Below are 23,636 nucleotides of genomic sequence, written 5' to 3'. Positions count from 1 at the left end.
TTCCCCTCTGTTTCAGATCACTGTGTCTGAGTATGATGAACAGAGAAAGGACATCAGCATTATGTACAACCGCATCACCCTGAGAAAACTACAGCACATCGCTCCCAGTGTGAGTACCACACACACATATGTATTGTGTGTGTGTGTGTGTGTGTGTGTGTGTGTGTGTGTGTGTGTGTGTGTGTGTGTGTGTGTGTGTGTGTGTGTGTGTGTGTGTGTGTGTGTGTGTGTGTGTGGGAAGAAGTATGATGGATTAAAAGCTGAACTCCAGCAGAGCATTGTGAAGAGTGTGTGTGCGTGCGAGGCGGGGGGCCATTCTACGCTCTGTAAACCGTTCATACTCACGCCTCTGTGGCTCAGCGAAGCTGTCCGCCCTGCAGGGATAGAAGGAGAACAACGGGGGGGCTACGGAACGAGGGAGGTGGGAGGAAGAGAGGGAGAGAGACGGGAGAGGACGGGATAAATGGTGGTCGACGGGGGACTACAGAAGGAGGATGGAGGGAGGAGGGGGGAAAGGAGACAGAGGGGAACTGATGTAGGAGCATATGGAATGAATCTGGGGGAGAGAGGGACTGGGTGGGTAGAGAAAGAGGGGAGTAGAGGGGGGAAGACAGGAGGGGAGAGCCATAAGGTGCGTTGGAGAGCAGCAGAAAACTGATGGAGAATTTAGAGCTGCTCCATCACTTCTGATTGGAGAAGAAGGGTGGGGAGGGGAGGGGAGAGAAGGGGGGAGTGAACATGAAAGGAGAGAGAGATGGATGATGTGAGCTTCACTAGCATCACTCATAAAATGAGAGAAAGAAACATGAGAGAAATAGAAAGAAAGAAAAGAATACAAGAAATGTGAAAGAGATTACTAAAAATATGCAAATGGTGAGTGAAATTGACATACAGAGAGACAGACAGATGGATGTAGAGACAGACAGCAAAACCCAGGGGAGGAGTAATAGACAGTAGCTGTAACTGCTGGTTAGACAGATGGACAATTAGATATACAGATGTAAGATCTTAATTGATAACTCTTTTGTTGCTGAGAATTTTATTGCACATCACAAAATGCAAATTTGTAGTGTATTTGGATTTTAAAACGACTTCTAAGGTTTCTAATTTCCACTTTAAAATTTCTGACTTGATTTACCCTAACAAAAAATGTATAAATTGCTACAAAAATGTACATTCATTATAATCCACATAATAATTCACATTTCCTGTTGGCTGAAGGATTATTTTCCTGCTCAGGATTATCAGTCCACGCTCAGACAGACAGACAGACATGGTCAAATTATGTTCATACTGATTTATCCCTCTCCACCTTTCCCTCTTTCACTCTCTTTCACTCTTATCTACTATCCCACTATTGCCTGTTAATAATAGTGGGAGATTATGAGACCATTTGGGATTACAGGGGTGCTGTATGCTCCGAAGTTAAGGAGGAACTTTGTGTTGTGGATGACCTAAACTGTGAGCGGGGTTTCTAACAATCGTTTTTTCTTATCTGGCTAAAACTCAAACCTCCTCTCCTCTCCTCTCCTCTCCTCTCCTCTCCTCTCCTCTCCTCTCCTCTCCTCTCCTCTCCTCTCCTCTCCTCTCCTCTCCTCTCCTCTCCTCTCCTCTCCTCTAACCTGTCTCTACAGCTGCACTGGAAACGTTTGTTGGACAGAATCTTCCATGATAACTTCTCTGAGGATGAAGAGATTGTGGTGTTGGCTACTGACTACATGGAGAAAGTCTCAGAGATCATCAATACCACCTCCAAAAGGTGAGAGAGATAGGGAGAGTGGGAGGAGGGGAAGGGTGGGAGGAGGGGGAGGCGAAGGGTGGGAGGGGGGGGGGAGGGTGGGGGGAGGGGAGGAGGGGAAGGGTGGGAGGAGGGGGAGGCGAAGGGTGGGAGGAGGGGAGGGGAGGGTGGGGGGAGGGGAGGAGGTGAAGGGTGGGAGGAGGGGAGTGTGGGAGGAGGGGAAGGGTGGGAGGGTGGGAGGAGGAGAGGAGGGAAAGGGTGGATGAGAGGCAGAGGAAGAATGCAAAGGATAGAGAGTTACATGGAACATCAATGGCATAAGATACATGAGTTTTGAGGATGTGTAAGAATTTTTGTAGGAGTTGCTGAATTAGTGTGTGTGGCTTTTACTAGGGCTGTTACAATACGCTGTGTCATGTTGTAGTGTAATAGTGTGTATACATTTGTTTTACTAGGGCTGTTACTATACATTGTGTCATGTTGAAGTGTCACAGTGTGTATACATTTGTTTTACTAGGGCTGTTACTATACGTTGTGTCATGTTGAAGTGTCACAGTGTGTATACATTTGTTTTACTAGGGCTGTTACTATACGCTGTGTCATGTTGAAGTGTCACAGTGTGTATACATTTGTTTTACTAGGGCTGTTACTATACGTTGTGTCATGTTGAAGTGTCATAGTGTGTATACATTTGTTTTACTAGGGCTGTTACTAAACGTTGTGTCATGTTGAAGTGTCACAGTGTGTATACATTTGTTTTACTAGGGCTGTTACTATACATTGTGTCATGTTGAAGTGTCACAGTGTGTATACATTTGTTTTACTAGGGCTGTTACTATACGTTGTGTCATGTTGAAGTGTCACAGTGTGTATACATTTGTTTTACTAGGGCTGTTACTATACGCTGTGTCATGTTGAAGTGTCATAGTGTGTATACATTTGCTTTACTAGGGCTGTTACTATACATTGTGTCATGTTGAAGTTTCACAGTGTGTATACATTTGTTTTACTAGGGCTGTTACTATACATTGTGTCATGTTGAAGTGTCATAGTGTGTATACATTTGTTTTACTAGGGCTGTTACTATACATTGTGTCATGTTGAAGTGTCACAGTGTGTGTACATTTGTTTTACTAGGGCTGTTACTATACGCTGCGTCATGTTGAAGTGTCACAGTGTGTATACATTTGTTTTTGAGTGTGTGTGTATGTGGGGGTGTTGTGCTGTTAAAAGCAGCTCTTGCCAGACTCCGGAGGTGGCTGAGGGCTAGTGGGAGTCAGGTTGCCTGTTACTACTGCTGACAGCTCTCCAATACTGACTGGTGTTATACTCTACTCTACACTACACTACACTTCACACCTGTCTGTCTGCCAGTCTGTAGTAGTCTGTCTGTAGCCTACTATCTCTCAGTTTATTTTACATTTACATTTACATTTAAGTCATTTATTTTAGTTCATATAATTACAGTTACAATTACAGTACATTTCAATTGATGGTCTGTCTGTATAGCTTTTTTATCTTTCAATACTCTATACCTCCAACCTCCCTCCCTCATCCTTCATGCCCCCCTCCCCCTCCCCCTCCCTCATCCTTCATACTAACTCCTTCCCTCATCATTCAAACCAACTCCCTCCCTCATACTTCATACTAACTCCCTCCCTCATCATTCATACTAACTCCCTCCCTCATCCTTCATACTAACTCCCTCCCTCATCATTCATACTAACTCCCTCCCTCATCATTCATACTAACTCCCTCCCTCATCATTCATACTAACTCCCTCCCTCATCATTCATACCCCTCCCTCATCCTTCATACTAACTCCCTCCCTCATCCTTCATACTAACTCCCTCCCTCATCATTCATACTAACTCCCTCCCTCATCATTCATACTAACTCCCTCCCTCATCTTACATAACCCCTCCCCACTCCCTCATCATTCATACTAACTCCCTCCCTCATCATTCATACTAACTCCCTCCCTCATCCTTCATACTAACTCCCTCCCTCATCCTTCATACTAACTCCCTCCCTCATCATTCATACTAACTCCCTCCCTCATCTTACATAACCCCTCCCCACTCCCATCATTCATACTAACTCCTCCCTCATCATTCATACTAACTCCCTCCCTCATCATTCATACTAACTCCCTCCCTCATCATTCATACAAACTCCCTCCCTCATCCTTCATACTAACTCCCTCCCTCATCATTCATACTAACTCCCTCCCTCATCATTCATACTAACTCCCTCCCTCATCATTCATACCCCTCCCTCATCCTTCATACTAACTCCCTCCCTCATCCTTCATACTAACTCCCTCCCTCATCATTCATACTAACTCCCTCCCTCATCATTCATACTAACTCCCTCCCTCATCTTACATAACCCCTCCCCACTCCCTCATCATTCATACTAACTCCCTCCCTCATCATTCATACTAACTCCCTCCCTCATCCTTCATACTAACTCCCTCCCTCATCATTCATACCCCCTCCCCCCTCCCTCATCCTTCATACCCCTCCCTCATCCTTCATACTAACTCCCTCCCTCATCTTTCATACCCCCTCCCCCTCGCTCATCATTCATACCCCTCCTCATCCTTCATACTAACTCCCTCCCTCATCATTCATACCCCTCCCCCTCCCTCATCATTCATACCCCCTCCCCCCTCCATTCATACTAACTCCCTCCCTCATCCTTCATACTAACTCCCTCCCTCATCATTCATGCTAACTCCCTCCCTCATCATTCATACTAACTCCCTCCCTCATCATTCATACTAACTCCCTCCCTCATCATTCATACTAACTCCCTCCCTCATCATTCATACTAACTCCCTCCCTCATCATTCATACTAACTCACTCCCTCATCATTCATACTAACTCCCTCCCTCATCATTCATGCTAACTCCCTCCCTCATCATTCATACTATCTCCCTCCCTCATCCTTCATACTAACTCCCTCCCTCATCATTCATACCTCTCCCCCCTCCCCCCTCCCTCAACCTTCATACCCCTCCCTCATCCTTCATACTAACTCCCTCCCTCATTTTTCATACCCCCTCCCCCCTCCCTCATCGTTCATACCCCTTCCTCATCCTTCATACCCCTCCCTCATCCTTCATACTAACTCCCTCCCTCATCTTTCATACCCCCTCCCCCCTCGCTCATCATTCATACCCCTCCCTCATCCTTCATACTAACTCCCTCCCTCATCATTCATACCCCTCCCCCCTCCCTCATCATTCATACCCCCTCCCCCTCCATTCATACTAACTCCCTCCCTCATCCTTCATACTAACTCCCTCCCTCATCATTCATGCTAACTCCCTCCCTCATCATTCATACTAACTCCCTCCCTCATCATTCATACTAACTCCCTCCCTCATCATTCATACTAACTCCCTCCCTCATCATTCATACTAACTCCCTCCCTCATCATTCATACTAACTCACTCCCTCATCATTCATACTAACTCCCCCATTCATCATTCATGCTAACTCCCTCCCTCATCATTCATACTATCTCCCTCCCTCATCCTTCATACTAACTCCCTCCCTCATCATTCATACCTCTCCCCCCTCCCCCCTCCCTCAACCTTCATACCCCTCCCTCATCCTTCATACTAACTCCCTCCCTCATCTTTCATACCCCCTCCCCCCTCCCTCATCGTTCATACCCCTTCCTCATCCTTCATACCCCTCCCTCATCCTTCATACTAACTCCCTCCCTCATCTTTCATACCCCCTCCCCCCTCGCTCATCATTCATACCCCTCCCTCATCCTTCATACTAACTCCCTCCCTCATCATTCATACCCCTCCCCCTCCCTCATCATTCATACCCCCCTCCCTCCATTCATACTAACTCCCTCCCTCATCCTTCATACTAACTCCCTCCCTCATCATTCATGCTAACTCCCTCCCTCATCATTCATACTAACTCCCTCCCTCATCATTCATACTAACTCCCTCCCTCATCATTCATACTAACTCCCTCCCTCATCATTCATACTAACTCCCTCCCTCATCATTCATACTAACTCACTCCCTCATCATTCATACTAACTCCCCCCCTCATCATTCATGCTAACTCCCTCCCTCATCATTCATACTATCTCCCTCCCTCATCCTTCATACCCCCTCCCCCCTCCCTCATCGTTCATACCCCTTCCTCATCCTTCATACTAACTCCCTCCCTCATCATTCATACTAACTCCCTCCCTCATCATTCATACCCCCTCCCCCCTCCCTCATCATTCATACTAATTCCCTCCCTCATCATTCATACTAACTCCCTCCCTCATCCTTCATACTAACTCCCTCCCTCATCATTCATGCTAACTCCCTCCCTCATCATTCATACTAACTCCCTCCCTCATCATTCATACTAACTCCCTCCCTCATCATTCATACTAACTCCCTCCCTCATCATTCATACTAACTCCCTCCCTCATCATTCATACCCCCTCCCCCTCCCTCATCCCTCATACCCCTCCCTCATCCTTCATAATAACTCCCTCTCTCCTTCCCTCATCATTCATACCCCTTCCCTCCCTCATCCTTCATAATAACTCCCTCTCTCCTTCCCTCATCATTCATACCCCTTCCCTCCATCATCCTTCATAATAACTCCCTCTCTCCTTCCCTCATCATTTATACCCCTTCCCTCCCTCATCCTTCATAATAACTCCCTCTCTCCTTCCCTCATCATTTATACCCCTTCCCTCCCTCATCCTTCATAATAACTCCCTCTCTCCTTCCCTCATCATTCATACCCCTTCCCTCCCTCATCCTTCATAATAACTCCCTCTCTCCTTCCCTCATCATTTATACCCCTTCCTTCCCTCATCATTCATAACAACTCCCTCTCTCCCTCCAGCTCTATTCCTGCTCTTATCTCCTTTCCTCCTTTTTCTCTGTTCTTGTATGTAGTTATATCAGTTCTTGAGTAAGATGTTCTTTGAAATGAGAAAAGAGACACGCAGTGGGGTGAGTGCTCTCATAAAATGTCACGTCACTTAATATCAGATAATGTAATATTAATCTTATCATAATCCTCTTTACTATAATCACCCTTATTACCGTCACTGTGGTGACGACCGGCATTACAGCCAATCCACTTTGATCCTCAAGTCGCTGGAGGCTCTGGAGATTTAGTGTCTTTTCTTTTGTTTCTCCCCTTCCTCCATGTATCTTCCATCCTGGTGATTTCAGTGATAAACCCCTCGCTTCATGTTCCCTCCTCTCTCTGTTCTCTCCTTGCTCTCTCTTTTTACTGTCTGTTTTCTCCCCCCTCCCCCTCCCTTCCCCTCTCCTCCTCCCTCCTCCCTCCCTCCCTCCCTCCCTCAATGGGAAACATATGTTAACATTGCCAAAGCAAGTGAAGTAGATAATACACAAAAGTGGAATAAACAATAAAAATGTATAGTAAACATTACACTCCCAAAAGTTCCAAAAGAATAAAGACATTTCAAATGTCATTATGTGCAACTAGTTAAAGTACAAAGGAGAAGATAAATAAACATAAATATCATTCATACTAACTCCCTCCCTCATCGTTCATACCCCCTCCCCCTCCCTCATCATTCATACTAACTCCCTCCCTCATCATTCATACCCCCTCCCCCTCCCTCATCATTCATACTAACTCCCTCCCTCATCCTTCATACTAACTCCCTCCCTCATCATTCATACTAACTCCCTCCCTCATCCTTCATACTAACTCCCTCCCTCATCATTCATACTAACTCCCTCCCTCATCCTTCATACTAACTCCCTCCCTCATCATTCATACTAACTCCCTCCCTCATCCTTCATACTAACTCCCTCCCTCATCCTTCATACTAACTCCCTCCCTCATCCTTCATACTAACTCCCTCCCTCATTCCTTCATACTAACTCCCCCTCCCCTCATCATTCATACTAACTCCCTCCCTCATCCTTCATACTAACTCCCTCCCTCATCATTCATACTAACTCCCTCCCTCATCCTTCATACTAACTCCCTCCCTCATCATTCATACTAACTCCCTCCCTCATCCTTCATACTAACTCCCTCCCTCATCCTTCATACCCCTCCCTCATCCTTCATACTAACTCCCTCCCTCATCTTTCATACCCCCTCCCCCTCCCTCATCATTCATACCCCTCCCTCATCCTTCATACTAACTCCCTCCCTCATCCTTCATACTAACTCCCTCCCTCATCGTTCATACCCCCTCCCCCCTCCCTCATCATTCATACTAACTCCCTCCCTCATCATTCATACTAACTCCCTCCCTCATCATTCATACTAACTCCCTCCCTCATCATTCATACTAACTCCCTCCCTCATCATTCATACCCCCTCCCTTATCCTTCATCCCCTCCCTCATCCTTCATACTAACTCCCTCCCTCATCATTCATCTAACCCCTCCCCTCCCTCATCATTCATACCCCCTCCCTCATCCCATCTCCCTCCCTCCCTCATCATTCATACCCCTCCTCATCCCTCATACCCCTCCCTCATCCTTCATACTAACTCCCTCCCTCATCCTTCATACCTCCCTCCCTCATCCTCCCTCCCTCATCTTCATACTCTCCCTCCCTCATCATTCATACCCCTCCCTCATCCTCATCCCCTTCCCTCATCTTTCATACCCCTCCCTCATCCTTCATACTAACCCTCCCTCCCTCATCATTCATACCCCCTCCCTCATCCTTCATACTAACCCCTCCCTCATCCCTCATACCCCTCCCCCTCCCTCATCATTCATACTAACTCCCTCCCTCATCATTCATACTAACTCCCTCCCTCATCATTCATACCCCCTCCCTCATCCTTCATACCCCTCCCTCATCCTTCATACTAACTCCCTCCCTCAGCTTTCATACCCCCTCCCCCTCCCTCATCATTCATACCCCTCCCTCATCCCTCATACCCCTCCCTCCCTCATCATTCATACCACCTCCCTCATCCCTCATACCCCTCCCTCATCCTTCATACTAACTCCCCCCTCATCCTTCATACACCCTCCCTCATCCTTCATACCACAAAAGTGGAATCAATTGTATACATTACACTCCCAAAAGTTCCAAAAGAATAAAGACATCAAATTCATTACAAATAGTTAAAGTCCCATACATCATTCATACTAACTCCCTCCCTCATCATTCATACCCCTCCCCCTCCCTCATCATTCATACTAACCCCTCCCTCATCCTTCATACTAACTCCCTCCCTCATCATTCATACCCCCCCCCCTCCCTCATCATTCATACTAACTCCCTCCCTCATCATTCATACTAACTCCCTCCCTCATCATTCATACTAACTCCCTCCCTCATCATTCATACCCCCCCCCTCCCTCATCCTTCATACCCCTCCCTCATCCTTCATACTAACTCCTCCCTCATCTTTCATACCCCTCCCCCTCCCTCATCATTCATACCCCTCCCTCATCCTTCATACTAACTCCCTCCCTCATCATTCATACCCCCTCCCTCATCCCTCATACCCCTCCCTCATCCTTCATACTAACTCCCTCCCTCATCATTCATACTAACTCCCTCCCTCATCCTTCATACCCCCTCCCTCATCCTCATCACCATACTAACTCCTCCCTAATCATTCATAAACTCCCTCCCTCATCATTCATACTAACTCCCAATCCTTCATACCCCTCCCTCATCCTTCATACTAACTCCCTCCCTCATCATTCATACTATGTCCCTCATCATTCATACTAACTCCTCCCTCATCATTCATAAACTCCCTCCCTCATCATTCATACCCCTCCCTCCCTCATCCCTCATCCCCTCCCTCATCCTTCATAATAACTCCCTCCCTCCCTCATCATTCATACTAACTCCTCCCTCATCCTTCATACTAACTCCCTCCCCTCATCATTCATACCCCCTCCCCCCTCATCCTTCATACTAACTCCCTCCCCCTCATCATTCATACCCCTTCCCTCCCTCATCCTTCATAATAACTCCCTCCCTTCATCATTTATACCCCTTCCTTCCCTCATCATTCATACTCCTCCCTCCTTCATCCTTCATACTAACTCCCTCCCTCATCATTCATACCCCTCCCTCCCTCATCCTTCATACTAACTCCCTCCCCTTCATCATTTATACCCCTTCCCTCCCTCATCCTTCATAATAACTCCCTCCCCCTCCCCTCATCATTCATACCCCTTCCCTCCCTCATCCTTCATAATAACTCCCTCCCCCTCATCATTCATACCCCTTCCCTCCCTCATCCTTCATAATAACTCCCTCCCTCCCTCATCATTTATACCCCTCCCTCCCTCATCCTTCATAATAATATCATTCATACCCCTTCCCTCCCTCATCCTTCATAATAACTCCCTCTCTCCTTCCCTCATCATTTATACCCCTTCCTTCCCTCATCATTCATACCTCCCTCCCTCATCCAGCTTCCTGCTCTTATCTCCTTTCCTCCCTCTCATTCATGTAGTTATATCAGTTCTTGAGTAAGATGTTCTTTGAAATGACCCAGTGGGGTGAGTGCTCCCGTCCTTAATATCCCATAATCCTCTTTACATAATCACCCTTATTACCGTCACTCCCTCATCCCTTTGATCCTCAAGTAGGCTCTGGAGATTTAGTGTCTTTTCTCCCCCTTCATCCATTCTTCCATCCTGGTGACAGTGATAAACCCCCTCATCCCCTCATCCTTCTCTACTAACTCCCCCTCATCCTTCCATACCTCCCTCCTCCTCCCTCCCTCCCTCCCTCAATGGGAAACATATGTTAACATTGCCAAAGCAAAAGTAGGAATAAACAATAAAATGTATAGTAAACATTACACTCCCAACAGTTCCAAAAGAATAAAGACATTTCAAATGTCATTATGTGCAAATAGTTAAAGTACAAAGGAGAAGATAAATAAACATAAATATCATTCATACTAACTCCCTCCCTCATCGTTCATACCCCCTCCCCCTCCCTCATCATTCATACTAACTCCCTCCCTCATCCTTCATATTCATAACTCCCTCCCTCATCATTCATACCCCCTCCCTCATCATTCATCCATCATCATTCATACTAACTCCCTCCCTCATCATTCATACCCCCCCCCCTCCCTCATCCTTCATACTAACTCCCTCATCATTCATCATCATTCATACTAACTCCCTCCCTCATCCTTCATACTAACTCCCTCCCTCATCATTCATACTAACTCCCTCCCTCATCCTTCATACTAACTCCCTCCCTCATCATTCATACCCCTCCCTCATCCTTCATACTAACTCCCTCCCTCATCATTCATACTAACTCCCTCCCTCATCCTTCATCCCCCTCCCTCATCATTCATACCTCCCTCCCTCATCCTTCATACTAACTCCCTCCCTCATCATTCATACCCCTCCCTCCCTCATCCTTCATACTAACCCCCTCCCCCTCCCTCATCATCATCCTTCATACTAACTCCCTCCCTCATCATTCATACTAACTCCCTCCCTCATCATTCATACTAACTCCCTCCCTCATCATTCATACTAACTCCCTCCCTCATCATTCATACTAACTCCCTCCCTCATCATTCATACTAACTCCCTCCCTCATCATTCATACCCCCTCCCTTATCCTTCATACCCCTCCCTCATCCTTCATACTAACTCCCTCCCTCAGCTTTCATACCCCTCCCCCTCCCTCATCATTCATACCCCCTCCCTCATCCCTCATACCCCTCCCTCCCTCATCATTCATACCCCCTCCCTCATCCCTCATACCCCTCCCTCATCCTTCATACTAACTCCCCCCTCATCCTTCATACTAACTCCCCCCTCATCCTCCATACACCCTCCCTCATCCTTCATACCACAAAAGTGGAATAAACAATAAAAATGTATAGTAAACATTACACTCCCAACAGTTCCAAAAGAATAAAGACATTTCATCATTCATGTCATCCCTATCCTTCAAATCCCTCATCCTTCATACAAAGGAGAAGATAAATATCCCTCAACCCCTCCCTCCCTCATCATTCATATCATTCATCCCTCAACTCCCTCATCCTTCATACTAACTCCCCCTCATCCTTCATACCCCTCCCCATCCTTCATCATTCATACATTAACTCCCAAAAGTCCAAAAGAATAAAGACATTTCAAATGTCATTATGTGCAAATAGTTAAAGTACAAAGGAGAAGATAAATAAACATACATATCATTCATACTAACTCCCTCCCTCATCGTTCATACCCCTCCCCCTCCCTCATCATTCATACTAACTCCCTCCCTCATCCTTCATACTAACTCCCTCCCTCATCATTCATACCCCCTCCCCCTCCCTCATCATTCATACTAACTCCCTCCCTCATCCTTCATACTAACTCCCTCCCTCATCATTCATACTAACTCCCTCCCTCATCCTTCATACTAACTCCCTCCCTCATCATTCATACCCCCTCCCCCCTCCCTCATCCTTCATACCCCTCCCTCATCCTTCATACTAACTCCCTCCCTCATCTTTCATACCCCCTCCCCCCTCCCTCATCATTCATACCCCTCCCTCATCCTTCATACTAACTCCCTCCCTCATCATTCATACCCCTCCCTCATCCTTCATACTAACTCCCTCCCTCATCCTTCATACTAACTCCCTCCCCCTCATCATTCATACTAACTCCCTCCCTCATCATTCATACTAACTCCCTCCCTCATCTTTCATACCCCCTCCCCCCTCCCTCATCACTCATACTAACTCCCTCCCTCATCATTCATACTAACTCCCTCCCTCATCATTCATACTAACTCCCTCATCCTTCATACCCCTCCCTCATCCTTCATACTAACTCCCTCCCTCATCTTTCATACCCCCTCCCCCCTCCCTCATCATTCATACTAACTCCCTCCCTCATCATTCATACTAACTCCCTCCCTCATCATTCATACTAACTCCCTCCCTCATCATTCATACCCCCTCCCTCATCCTTCATACCCCTCCATCATCCTTCATACTAACTCCCTCCTTCAGCTTTCATACCCCTCCCCTCCCTCATCATTCATACCCCCTCCCCTCATCCCCCTCCCTCCCTCATCATTCATACCCCCTCCCTCATCCCTCATACCCCTCCCTCATCCTTCATACTAACACCCTCCCTCATCCTTCATACCACAAAAGTGGAATAAACAATAAAAATGTATAGTAAACATTACACTCCCAAAAGTTCCAAAAGAATAAAGACATTTCAAATGTCATTATGTGCAAATAGTTAAATTACAAAAGGGAAGATAAATAAACATAAATATGGGTTGTATTTACAATGGTGTTTGTTGTTCACTTGTTGCTCTTCTCTTTTGGCAACAGGTCACAAATCTTGCTGCTGTGATGGCACACTGTGGTATTTCACCCAATAGATATGGGAGTTTATCGAAATTGGGATTGTTTTCTAATTACATTTTAACTGCATACTTGTTGTTTGTGTAAATAGATGTTATAGTGTTGTATGTTTTTCCCCCAACACCACTTTCCATCAATTTGCATAGCAGATCATCATGCCAAATTGAGTCAAAAGCTTTTTTGAAATCAACAAAGCATGAGAAGACTTTGCCTTTGTTTTGGTTGTTTATCATTTAGGGTGTGCAGGGTGAATATGTTGTCTGTCGTAATTTGGTAAAAAGCGAATTTAACATTTACTCAATATATTGTTTTCACTGAGGAAATGTATGAGTTTGTTGTTAATGATAATGCAGATGATTTTCCCAAGGTTGCTGTTGACGCATATCCCACAATAGTTATTGGGGACAAATTTGTCACCAATGTTGTGGATTGGGGTGATCAGTCCTTGGTTCCAAATATTGGGGAAGATGCCAGAGCTAAGGATGATGTTAAAGAGTTTAAGTATAGCCAATTGGAATTTGTGGTCTGTATATTTAAGGATACCACCAACATCACAGGCCTTTTTGGGTTGGAGGGTTTCTATTTTGTCCTATAGCTCATTCAATGTAATTGGAGAATTCAGTGGGTTCTGGTAGTCTTTAATAGTTGATTCTAAGATTTTTATTTGATCATGTATATATTTTTGCTATTTGTTCTTTGTTATGGGGCAAAAAAGATTGGAGAAGTGGTTTACCCATACATCTCTGTTTTGGATAGATAACCTTTCGTGTTGTTGTTAGTTTAGTGTTTTCTAATTTTCCCTGAAGTGGTTAGATTCTATGGATTCCTCAATTACATTGAGCTGATTTCTGACGTGCTGTTCCTTCTTTTTCCGTAGTGTATTTCTGTATTGTTTTAGTTATTCACCATAGTGAAGGCATAGGCCCAGGTTTTTCCCAGACTTTATGTTTTTGGTTGGATAGGTTTCTCAATTTCATTCTTAGGTTTTTACATTCTTCATCAAACCATTTGTCATTGTTGTTAATTTTCTTCGGGTTTTCCATTTTCCATTTTTAGATTTGATAGGGAAGCTGAGAGGTCAAATATATTGTTTAGCTTTTCTACTGCCAAGTTTACACCTTCACTATTACAGTGAAATGTTTTGTCCAGGAAGTTGTCTAAAAGGGATTGTATTTGTTGTTTCCTAATTGTTTTGATGTAGGTTTCCACACTACTTTCCTTCCATCTATAGCATTTCTTAAGAGGTATAGTCTGACACGCTCAGGTTGGGGGTATATTTCTCAAGAGAAAGCTTATCCTACTGAGCTCTCTCTTTAATTATGTGAACATCCAGCTGAAACTGTTTGGGGTTGCCCTGTACCATTACTGTTCCAGACTTGTACAGGTTGACATTGGCTGACTCAGAGTCCTCATTGTCTATTATGCTGAGTTTCCACCCATCACTAACAACCCCCCTCTTACCAGAGAGGTAGTGTGTTAATATAGCACGGTGCCATGCCAGGAGATGATCTGTGTGGAAGATTAAGTTGCTTATGTTCCCATTTTATGGCAGTCAGCAAAAAGTGTCTCTTGATTTTCCATAAAGAGCTTCTTTTTGTACTTTTTTTGTGCCTTCTCATTTTTTACTTCCAGAGGGTACTGTATTGTAATGACCTCTGAACAGCGAGAGGGGGCTTCAAAGGCCTCTGCATTTGGGTGGGGAAGGCTGTGCAACTCTCCTGCCATTGTTGGGCTCAAGGGATTTGACACCTCTCGCTTCACACCTCAGTGCTAATTGAAGTTACAGTCAGATATGTTCTGTCCTAGCAAGCTTGGTAGCCGTAACTTAGCATTCAGTCCTTAAAAAGTAAAATATATCATTGTAATGTGTTTTTCTTCTTGGCTTTAAAAGTAGCTTCAGGCTTAGCATGACTCACTCAGTTCCAGGTTGGATGGTGTTTTCAGGTTTTTGTTGTTCGTTTGTCAGAGAATTTGCTGTATAGCTTGGAAATAAGAATCTTTGGTAGTAAGAATGGTTCCAGGTCATCTTGTCCAAAATCACATTGTAGGTTTGGAGTTTGGATTTGGAGTGAAGGTTATGTTGTGGAGGGTAGTACCCTGTATATGTCCTTGGTGAAAAATCCAAGTTTATCTAACTCTAAAAAAACATGCTGAAAAATGCGGGAGCTCATCTGCTCATCTGTTCTCTCTCTCTCTTTCTCTCTCTCTCCATTATCTGTTTTTAATCAAAGGTTAGCGTCGCTGTTTCCTCACACACACAGGCGGACTCCTGTTCCTACCACTACCCACTGTGCACCCCTTTGTTTATTTGCATAAGTGATGAGAAATGCCCCTGTGCTTCTCAGTGTGGGGTCTCTCCACTGCTCTTTATGAGTCTCCCATTACACAGCTACTCACACATACACGAACACACACACACACACACACACACACACACACACACACACACACACACACACACACACACACACACACACACACACACACACACACACACACACACACAGAGAGAGAGAGAGAGATGCTCTCGAACATTCACACCTACATGTGAGCGATCCCATTGATATAAACAACCACACACTCACGCCCAGACACACACATCCGCTCACAAGCACTCTTTCTCTTTCTTATAAACACACAAAGACGGACAGAGGGACACACACACACACCTCTTTGGGAACACACACACACAGACAGAGGGACACACACACAGACAGAGGAACACATACACGGACAGAGCAACACACACAGACAAAGCAACACACACACAGACAGAGAAACACACACAGACAGAGGAACACACCTCTTTGGGACACACACACACCTCATTAGGACACACACACACCTCTTTAGGACACACACAGTCACATTTGGGCCAGGCAGGGGGTGAGGCTGTGACAGAGGTGTTTGACGGAGGCCAGCCGTACATCTGTCTGCTTTATGGAGCAGCAGAGCTGAGAGGCCCTGGGAGGTCACTAATGCAGCCCAGAAACAGGTCTTTATCTGGGCTCTGGACACGCTGGGCTGTGGCCTCCACCATGGGTTACTGTCACTCACACCACATACTGCCTGGAGAGAGGGGGCGGGCAGACACACACACTCACTCATAGACACACTTGCAGGAATGCATACAGTCTTAGTCTGTTCTCACAGTGAGAACTCTGAGCTTCTCAACCTGCTGAGTGGCAAAAGAGTGACAGACAGTGAAAGAAAAGAAAACACACAGACACTGTGTTCTAGAACAGTATGTGGTTAGAGAGTTGGACTAGTAACCGAAAGGTTGCAAGATCGAATCCCTGAGCTGGTGAAAAGGTGAAAATCTGTTGTTCTACCCCTGAACAAGGCAGTTATTAACCCACTGTTCCTAGGCCGTCATTGAAAATAAGAATTTGTTCTTATTGACTTGCCTAGTTAAAGGTAAAATAAAAATGTTTAAAAAAAATGTGTTCCCCTCCTGTCATTCAGACAGTTCAGATCCATGTGTCAGAGCCCCACAGTCAGAGGGAGAGTGGAGAAGCAATTCCACACACACTTACACTTTTTACAAGGCCTCCTTTGTGTGTGGGCTTCTTCTTTCTGTCACCCTCAGTTTAATTCTCTAGTTATTTGCTTGCACATATTCCTTTTTAAACCCTGTGTAGTCCCGTCCCATCTCTCTCTCTTTCGCTTTCTCTCTCGCTCCTTTCTCTCCCCACCCTCCTTCTCCCTCCCTTCTCTCCCCCACCCTCCTTCTCCCTCCCTGCTCTCCTCCACCCTCCTTCTCCGTCCCTTCTCTCCTCCACCCTCCTTCTCCCTCCCTGCTCTCCCCCACCCTCCTTGTCCCTCCCTTCTCTCCCCCACCCTCCTTCTCCCTCCCTTCTCTCCTCCACCCTCCTTCTCCCTCCCTTCTCTCCTCCACCCTCCTTCTCCCTCCCTTCTCTCCTCCACCCTCCTTCTCCCTCCCTTTTCTCCCCCACCCTCCTTCTCCCTCACTTCTCTCCCCCATCCTCCTTCTCCCTCTCTCCTCCACCCTCCCCCCCCCTCCTTCTCCCTCCCTTCTCTCCCCCACCCTCCCTTCTCTTCCCACCCTCCTTCTCCCTCCCTTCTCTCCCCACCTTCCTTCTCCCTCACTTCTCTCCCCCACCCTCCTTCTCCCTCACTTCTCTCCCCCATCCTGCTTCTCCCTCCCTTCACTCCCCCCACCCTCCTTCTCCCTCCCTTCTCTCCCCCACCCTCCCTTCTCTTCCCACCCTCCTTCTCCCTCCCTTCTCTCCCCACCTTCCTTCTCCCTCACTTCTCTCCCCCACCCTCCCCCCTCACCCTCCTTTCTCCCTCCTTCTCTTCCCCACCCTCCTTTTCCATTCCCCCCCCACCCTCCTTCTCCCTCACTCCTCTCCTCCCCCCCCACCCTCCTTCTCCATCCCTTCTCTCCCCCACCCTCCTTCTCCCCCCTTCTCCCTCCCCTCTCCTCCACCCTCCTCCCTCACTTCTCTCTCCCACCCTCCTTCTACATCACTTCTGTCCCCCACCCTCCTTCTCCCTCCTTTCTCTCCCCCACCCTCCTTCTACCTCACTTCTCTCCCCCACGCTCCCTTCTCTTCCCACCCTCCTTCTCCCTCCCTTCTCTCCCCCACCCTCCTTCTCCCTCACTTCTCTCCCCCACCCTCCTTCTCCCTCACTTCTCTCCCCCACCCTCCTTTTCCATCCCTTCTCTCCCCCACCCTCCTTCTCCCTCCCTTCTCTCCCCCACCCTCCTTCCTCCCTCCCTTCTCTCCTCCACCCTCCCTTCTCCCTCCCTTCTCTGTCCCCACCCTCCTTCTCCCTCACTTCTCTCCCCCACCCTCCTTCTCCCTCCCTTCTCTCCCCACCCTCCTTCTGCCTCACTTCTCTCCCCCACCCTCCTCCTCCCTCCCTTCTCTCCTCCACCCTCCCTTCTCCCACACTTATCTCCCCTACCCTCCTTCTACCTCACTTCTCTCCCCCACCTTCCTTTTCCCTCCCTCCCTTCTCTCTCCCCCACCCTCCTTCTCCCTCCCTTCTCTCCTCCACCTTCCCTTCTCCCACACTTCTCTCCCCCACCCTCCCTCCCCACCCTTATCTCCTCCACCCTCCCTTCTCCCTCACTTCTCTCCTCCACCCTTTCCTCCCCCACCCTCCTTCTCTCCCTTCTCTCCTCCACCTTCCCTTCTCCCTTCTCCCCCACCCTCCCTTATCTCCCCCACCCTCCTTCTCCCTCCTTCTCTCCCCCACCCTCCCTTCTCCCCCACCCTCCCCCACCCTCTCCCTCCCTCTCTCCTCCACCTTCCCCCTCACTCTCCCCACACTTTCTCCCTCACTCCCCCACCCTCCTCCTCCCTCCCTTCTCTCCCCCACCCTCCTCCTCCCTCCCTTCTCTCCCCCCATGTTGCTGGGTTCTATTGACAAGACCCAGACAACTGCCTCCAATCCCATTAACCAGATGAGTTGATGTCCAATGAGGCTGAAACATTAATGACAACACCAGCGTCTCTTTACAACCTCTCCTCCTCTCCCTATCATTCCCTCCTTTCTCTCTGCTCATCCGTCTGTCACTCTATCACTCACACTCACCTCAATGAGAAGTGTGTATGAATGTGGTTGTGTGCGTTTGTGTGAAGAGTGAAGTTAGACTGGGGGTAGAAGCTGTACGACCATTATTACAGAAGGTAATGTCTGCAGGTATTCTGGATGGACATTGTATTCTGTCTTAATAATGGGCTCCATTACAATCCAGTCTTCTCATGATTTTTAATTCCCATCCCATTGTGATTCAGTGCTATTGTTTGATCATTAGAATACATTTTACTAAAGCTATTTCCATCTAATCTCGCAGGTCTCCTAAATCTTCCCACCACCCCATGCACCAGCTCTATCTGGGATTAGATTTTGACACACACACACATACTCTAGCTATGCCCCTTGCAAACAAGTCATCTGCAACAAATGAATAAACAGGTGTTTTTATTCAACCATGTAAACAAACTCAAACACACACACACACAAAACCAAGCGAAGCTGCCACACCTACAACATACTGATCTGTACTGATTATAAGAGGTATAAAAGAACAAGGACACAGAGTCTTCTTCTTCCTTCCTTCCTCCCTCCCTCCTCCTCGCTCTCCCTCTCTCTTCTCAATTAATTTCACTTCCGAAGTGCTTTGTTGGCGAGACACTGGGGCTGCCTTGCCAAAGCAATTTGGATTTAATATGCAGCACGCGTGTAAAAAATAAAAACAGAAAACAAAAAGCGTTTCACGTGGAGCAAAGTCTCGCAGTAGGAGACAGGGCCAATTGTCCTGAGGACAGAATGGTATGTTCATTCTGTGGGATCCCTCAACGCATTAAATACAACTTTACTTTACTGAGAAGCGAAAATAACATTTGAATACATGAATGAAATATTTTTTTTTTAATTTTATTTTTTACTTCTACTCGTCTGAGTCACTCCTGGACTCTTTTCATTTGCTGTCCATCTCTCCTCTCTTCCCCCCACCGATACTCTCGGTCTCTCCTCTTCTCTAACCTGCTGGTATCTCCTCTGCTTTACTCCCCCTCGTTCTCTCTCTGTCCACCTTTTCTGTCTCCCCCTTCTATATTTTTTGCTTCTCTCTTTTTCAGAGGATTCTACATTGAATCTCTGTAGGGGCACTCCTTAATTATACAAAAAAGGCTTCTTAAAAACTACAACTCATTGTTCCCCCCTTCTCTCTACCTCCTCCCTCTCTTGCCAGGGTTCTCCATAACTACATGCTGTGGCGGATTGTAGCAGCTCTCAGTGAACACCTGTCCACGGCGTTCCGAAGTACCATCCATGAGTTTTCCCGGGAGATTGATGGTACGGAGCGTCAGCTGGAGCTGGGGATGCTGTGTCTCACCCAGGCTAACAAACACTTTGGCATGGCCCTGGGAGCACTCTTCGTCAAGCAACACTTCTCCTCTCACAGCAGAGCCAAGGTAGGGCAGCTTCTATCTCTGTCCTTCTGTTTCTACATCTCTCCTTCACAGCAGGGCCAAGGTAGGACAGCTTCTATCTCTGTCCTTCTGTTTCTACATCTCTCCTTCACAGCAGGGCCAAGGTAGGACAGCTTCTATCTCTGTCCTTCTGTTTCTACATCTCTCCTTCACAGCAGGGCCAAGGTAGGGCAGCTTCTATCTCTGTCCTTCTGTTTCTACATCTCTCCTTGACAGCAGGGCCAAGGTAGGACAGCTTCTATCTCTGTCCTTCTGTTTCTACATCTCTCCTCACAGCAGGGCCAAGGTAGGGCAGCTTCTATCTCTGTCCTTCTGTTTCTACATCTCTCCTCACAGCAGGGCCAAGGTAGGGCAGCTTCTATCTCTGTCTCTCTATTTCTTCATCTCTCCTCACAGCAGGGCCAACGTAGGGCAGCTTCTATCTCTGTCCCTCTGTCTCTGACTGTCTCTCTTTCTTTGTTACTTTCTGTAATTGTTTAGATTTGAAAATGTCTCTCTCTCTCTCTCCATCCCACTCTTCCATCGTCACACCTTAACCCTCTCTTTTCTAGTCTGCCTCTATATATTGTCTTCTTCATTCTAGGGGATGTGGTTTCCAATGGCATCTCTAACCCCTCTTACCCTTCTCTTTATTTAAGCTCTTCATCCTCTATTCCTCCTTCTGTCTCACCCCTCTCTCCCCCTCTGTTGTGTTCAATGCCAACCTAGCCTCAACCCCAGAACCTAGCCATAGGCACTTTATGTTGGAATTTCCTACATATGACAGCTAACCCATCCTTTCAGTTTCAGATCTATGAAAAGTGCCTAGGGGCAGGAGCAGGGGGTGACGGGTCTATTTGGCATTGGGCGTACACAATATAGCTATCTCTCTGGCCCACTCCCAATCGAACCTTTTGACAACTGACCTCTAACCTCCAAACCATATTATCTTCCCACAGGTACAGGAGCTGGTAGAGGACATAAAGCACTCACTGGACCTCCGGCTGCAAGAGCTGGACTGGATGGATGAGGTGACCAAGGAGGCAGCTAGGGCCAAGGTCAGGATTCCACACTACCTTATATATAACCAAATATATAACTGTAGGCCTGCCGTATTACCATTTAGGATGAAAGCAGGGGTTATTTTATTCTGGATCAGTCTAATAATGTTTATTAAATCCCTATCTGAGAATGTTGTCTAATACAGGTTTAATAAATCCCTATCTGAGAATGTTGTCTAATACTAGTTTAATAAATCCCTATCTGAGAATGTTGTCTAATACTGGTTTATTAAATCCCTATCTGAGAATGTTGTCTAATACTGGTTTATTAAATCCCTATCTGAGAATGTTGTCTAATACGGGTTTATTAAATCCCTATCTGAGAATGTTGTCTAATACGGGTTTATTAAATCCCTATCTGAGAATGTTGTCTAATCATTTCAGAATATAAGGTCTTGATCCCTTTAGGGTCTCCAGTATAATCCCATTAAAACAGTCTGCTTTTGCGTCTGTGGTCTATGAAGGATAAGGCAGATAAATATGTGCAGTCTATTTTTCACTCCCCCTCTTCTCTTTCACTCTCGCTTTCTCTCCCCCTCTTTTTTCTCTGACCCCTTTCTCCCTTCCCTCTCTCAGCTGCAGCATATGATGGTGATGACAGGCTATCCAGACTTCCTCCTCAAACCAGAGCTCATAGACCAGGAGTACGGGGTGAGACAACCTTTACTTTTGTCAAATAGCACAGTTACAAATATATGGCAAATAGAAATCAAACTGGATGGACATCAGAAATAGAGGAAGGCCAAAACTAAAAACAAACCAAATATAACCATTGTAAAATAGATTGTGGCTGTAAAATGTGTATAGTATGTGAGTAGGAAGTAGAAGCCTAAGTGTTATTATTTAATAGTTTACTCCAGTTGGGGGATGGGTGGTAGGGTTTGGGGAATAATAAAGGAAGGAATATTATAAAAAATATGTGTATATGTATGTATGTGTGTATATGTATGCATGTTTATATATATATGTATGTAGGTTTGTGTATGTATGTATATACAGTAATGTGCAAAAGTTTTAGGCAGGTGTGAAAAAATGCTGAGAAAGAATGCTTTAAAAAACAGCAATGTTAATAGTTTATATTTATGAATTAACAAAATGCAAAGTGACTGAACAGAAGAAAAATTTACATCAAATCAATATTTGGTGTGACCACCCTTTGCCTTCAAAACAACATAAATTCGTCTATATACACTTGAACAGTTTTTCAAGGAGCTCGGCAGGTAGTTTGGCCCAAACATCTTGGAGAACTAACCACATTTCCTCTGTGGACTTAGGCAGCCTCAGGTGCTTCTCTCTCTTCATGTAATCCCAGACAGACTCGATGATGTTGAGATCAGGGCTCTGTGGGGGCCATACCATCACTTCCAGGACTACTTGTTCTACTTTACACTGAAGATGGTTCTTAATAACTTTCGCTGTATGTTTGGGGTCATTGTCATGCTACAGAATAAATTTGGGGCTTATCAGATGTCTCCCTGATGGTATTGCATGATGGATAAGTATCTGCCTGTACTTGTCAGCATTGAGGAGACCATTAATTCTGACCAAATCCCCAACTCCATTTGCAGAAATGCAGCCCCAAACTTGCAAGGAACCTCCACCATGCTTCACTGTTTCCTGCAGACACTCATTTGTGTACCGCTCTCCAGCCCTTCAGTGAACAAACTGCCTTCTGCTATAGCCGAATATTTCACATTTTGACTCATCAGTCCGATGCACCTGCTGCCATTTTCTGCACCTCAGTTCCTGTGTTTTCATGCATAGTTGAGTCACTTGGCCTTGTTTCCACATCGGAGGTATGGATTTTTGGTCGCAAGACTTCCATGAAGTCCACTTCTGACCAGACTTCTCCGGACAGTAGATGGGTGTACCAGGGTCCCACTGTTTTCTGCCAATTCTGAGCTGATGGCACTGCTGGACATCTCCTGATTGCAAAGGAAAGTAAGCACAATGTGTCTTTCATCTGCTGCAGTAAGTTTCCTTGGCCGGCCACTGCTTCTACGGTCCTCAATGTTGCCCGTTTCTTTGTGCTTCTTCAAAAGAGCTTGGACAGCACATCTGGAAACCCCTGTCTGCCTTGACATTTCTGCCTGGGAGAGACCTTGCTGATGCAGTATAACTACCTTGTGTCTTGTTGCTGTGCTCAGTCTTGCCAAGGTGTATGACTTTTGACAGTAAACTGTCTTCAGCAACCTCACCTTGTTAGCTGAGTTTGGCTGTTCCTCACCCAGTTTTATAACTCCTACACAGCTGTTTCTGTTTCAGTTAATGATTGTTTCAACCTACATATTGAATTGATGATCATTAGTACCTGTTTGGTATAATTGTTTAATCATACACCTGACTATATGCCTACAAATCCCTGACTTTTGTGCAAGTGTACCTACAAGAATTTATGCTGTTTTGAAAGCAAACGGTGGTCACACCAAATATGGATTTGATTTAGATTTTTCTTTTGTTCACTCACTTTGCATTTACTCAATTGATAAATATAATCTATTAACATGTCTATTTTTGAA

General features: G+C 46.1%; 1 protein-coding gene across 2 annotated transcripts in view; it reads left to right on the top strand.

Moving 5' to 3' along the window:
- Positions 1 to 23,636, top strand: part of LOC135546587 (endothelin-converting enzyme-like 1) — a 36,402-nt gene that overhangs the window by 8,086 nt on the left and 4,680 nt on the right. For both annotated transcript variants that reach the window (XM_064975148.1, XM_064975147.1), the window contains exons 5-9: positions 17 to 109; positions 1,635 to 1,759; positions 19,837 to 20,059; positions 21,016 to 21,114; positions 21,694 to 21,768. In XM_064975148.1, the coding sequence (XP_064831220.1) occupies positions 17 to 109; positions 1,635 to 1,759; positions 19,837 to 20,059; positions 21,016 to 21,114; positions 21,694 to 21,768 (615 nt within the window). The remainder of the gene's footprint in view (positions 1 to 16; positions 110 to 1,634; positions 1,760 to 19,836; positions 20,060 to 21,015; positions 21,115 to 21,693; positions 21,769 to 23,636) is intronic.

This window comes from Oncorhynchus masou, chromosome 9 (assembly GCF_036934945.1).
Source record: "Oncorhynchus masou masou isolate Uvic2021 chromosome 9, UVic_Omas_1.1, whole genome shotgun sequence".
NCBI classification, from domain to species: Eukaryota; Metazoa; Chordata; class Actinopteri; order Salmoniformes; family Salmonidae; genus Oncorhynchus; species Oncorhynchus masou.
Note: the sequence above shows the minus strand (reverse complement) of the source record. Positions and strands in the feature narration are given on the sequence as shown.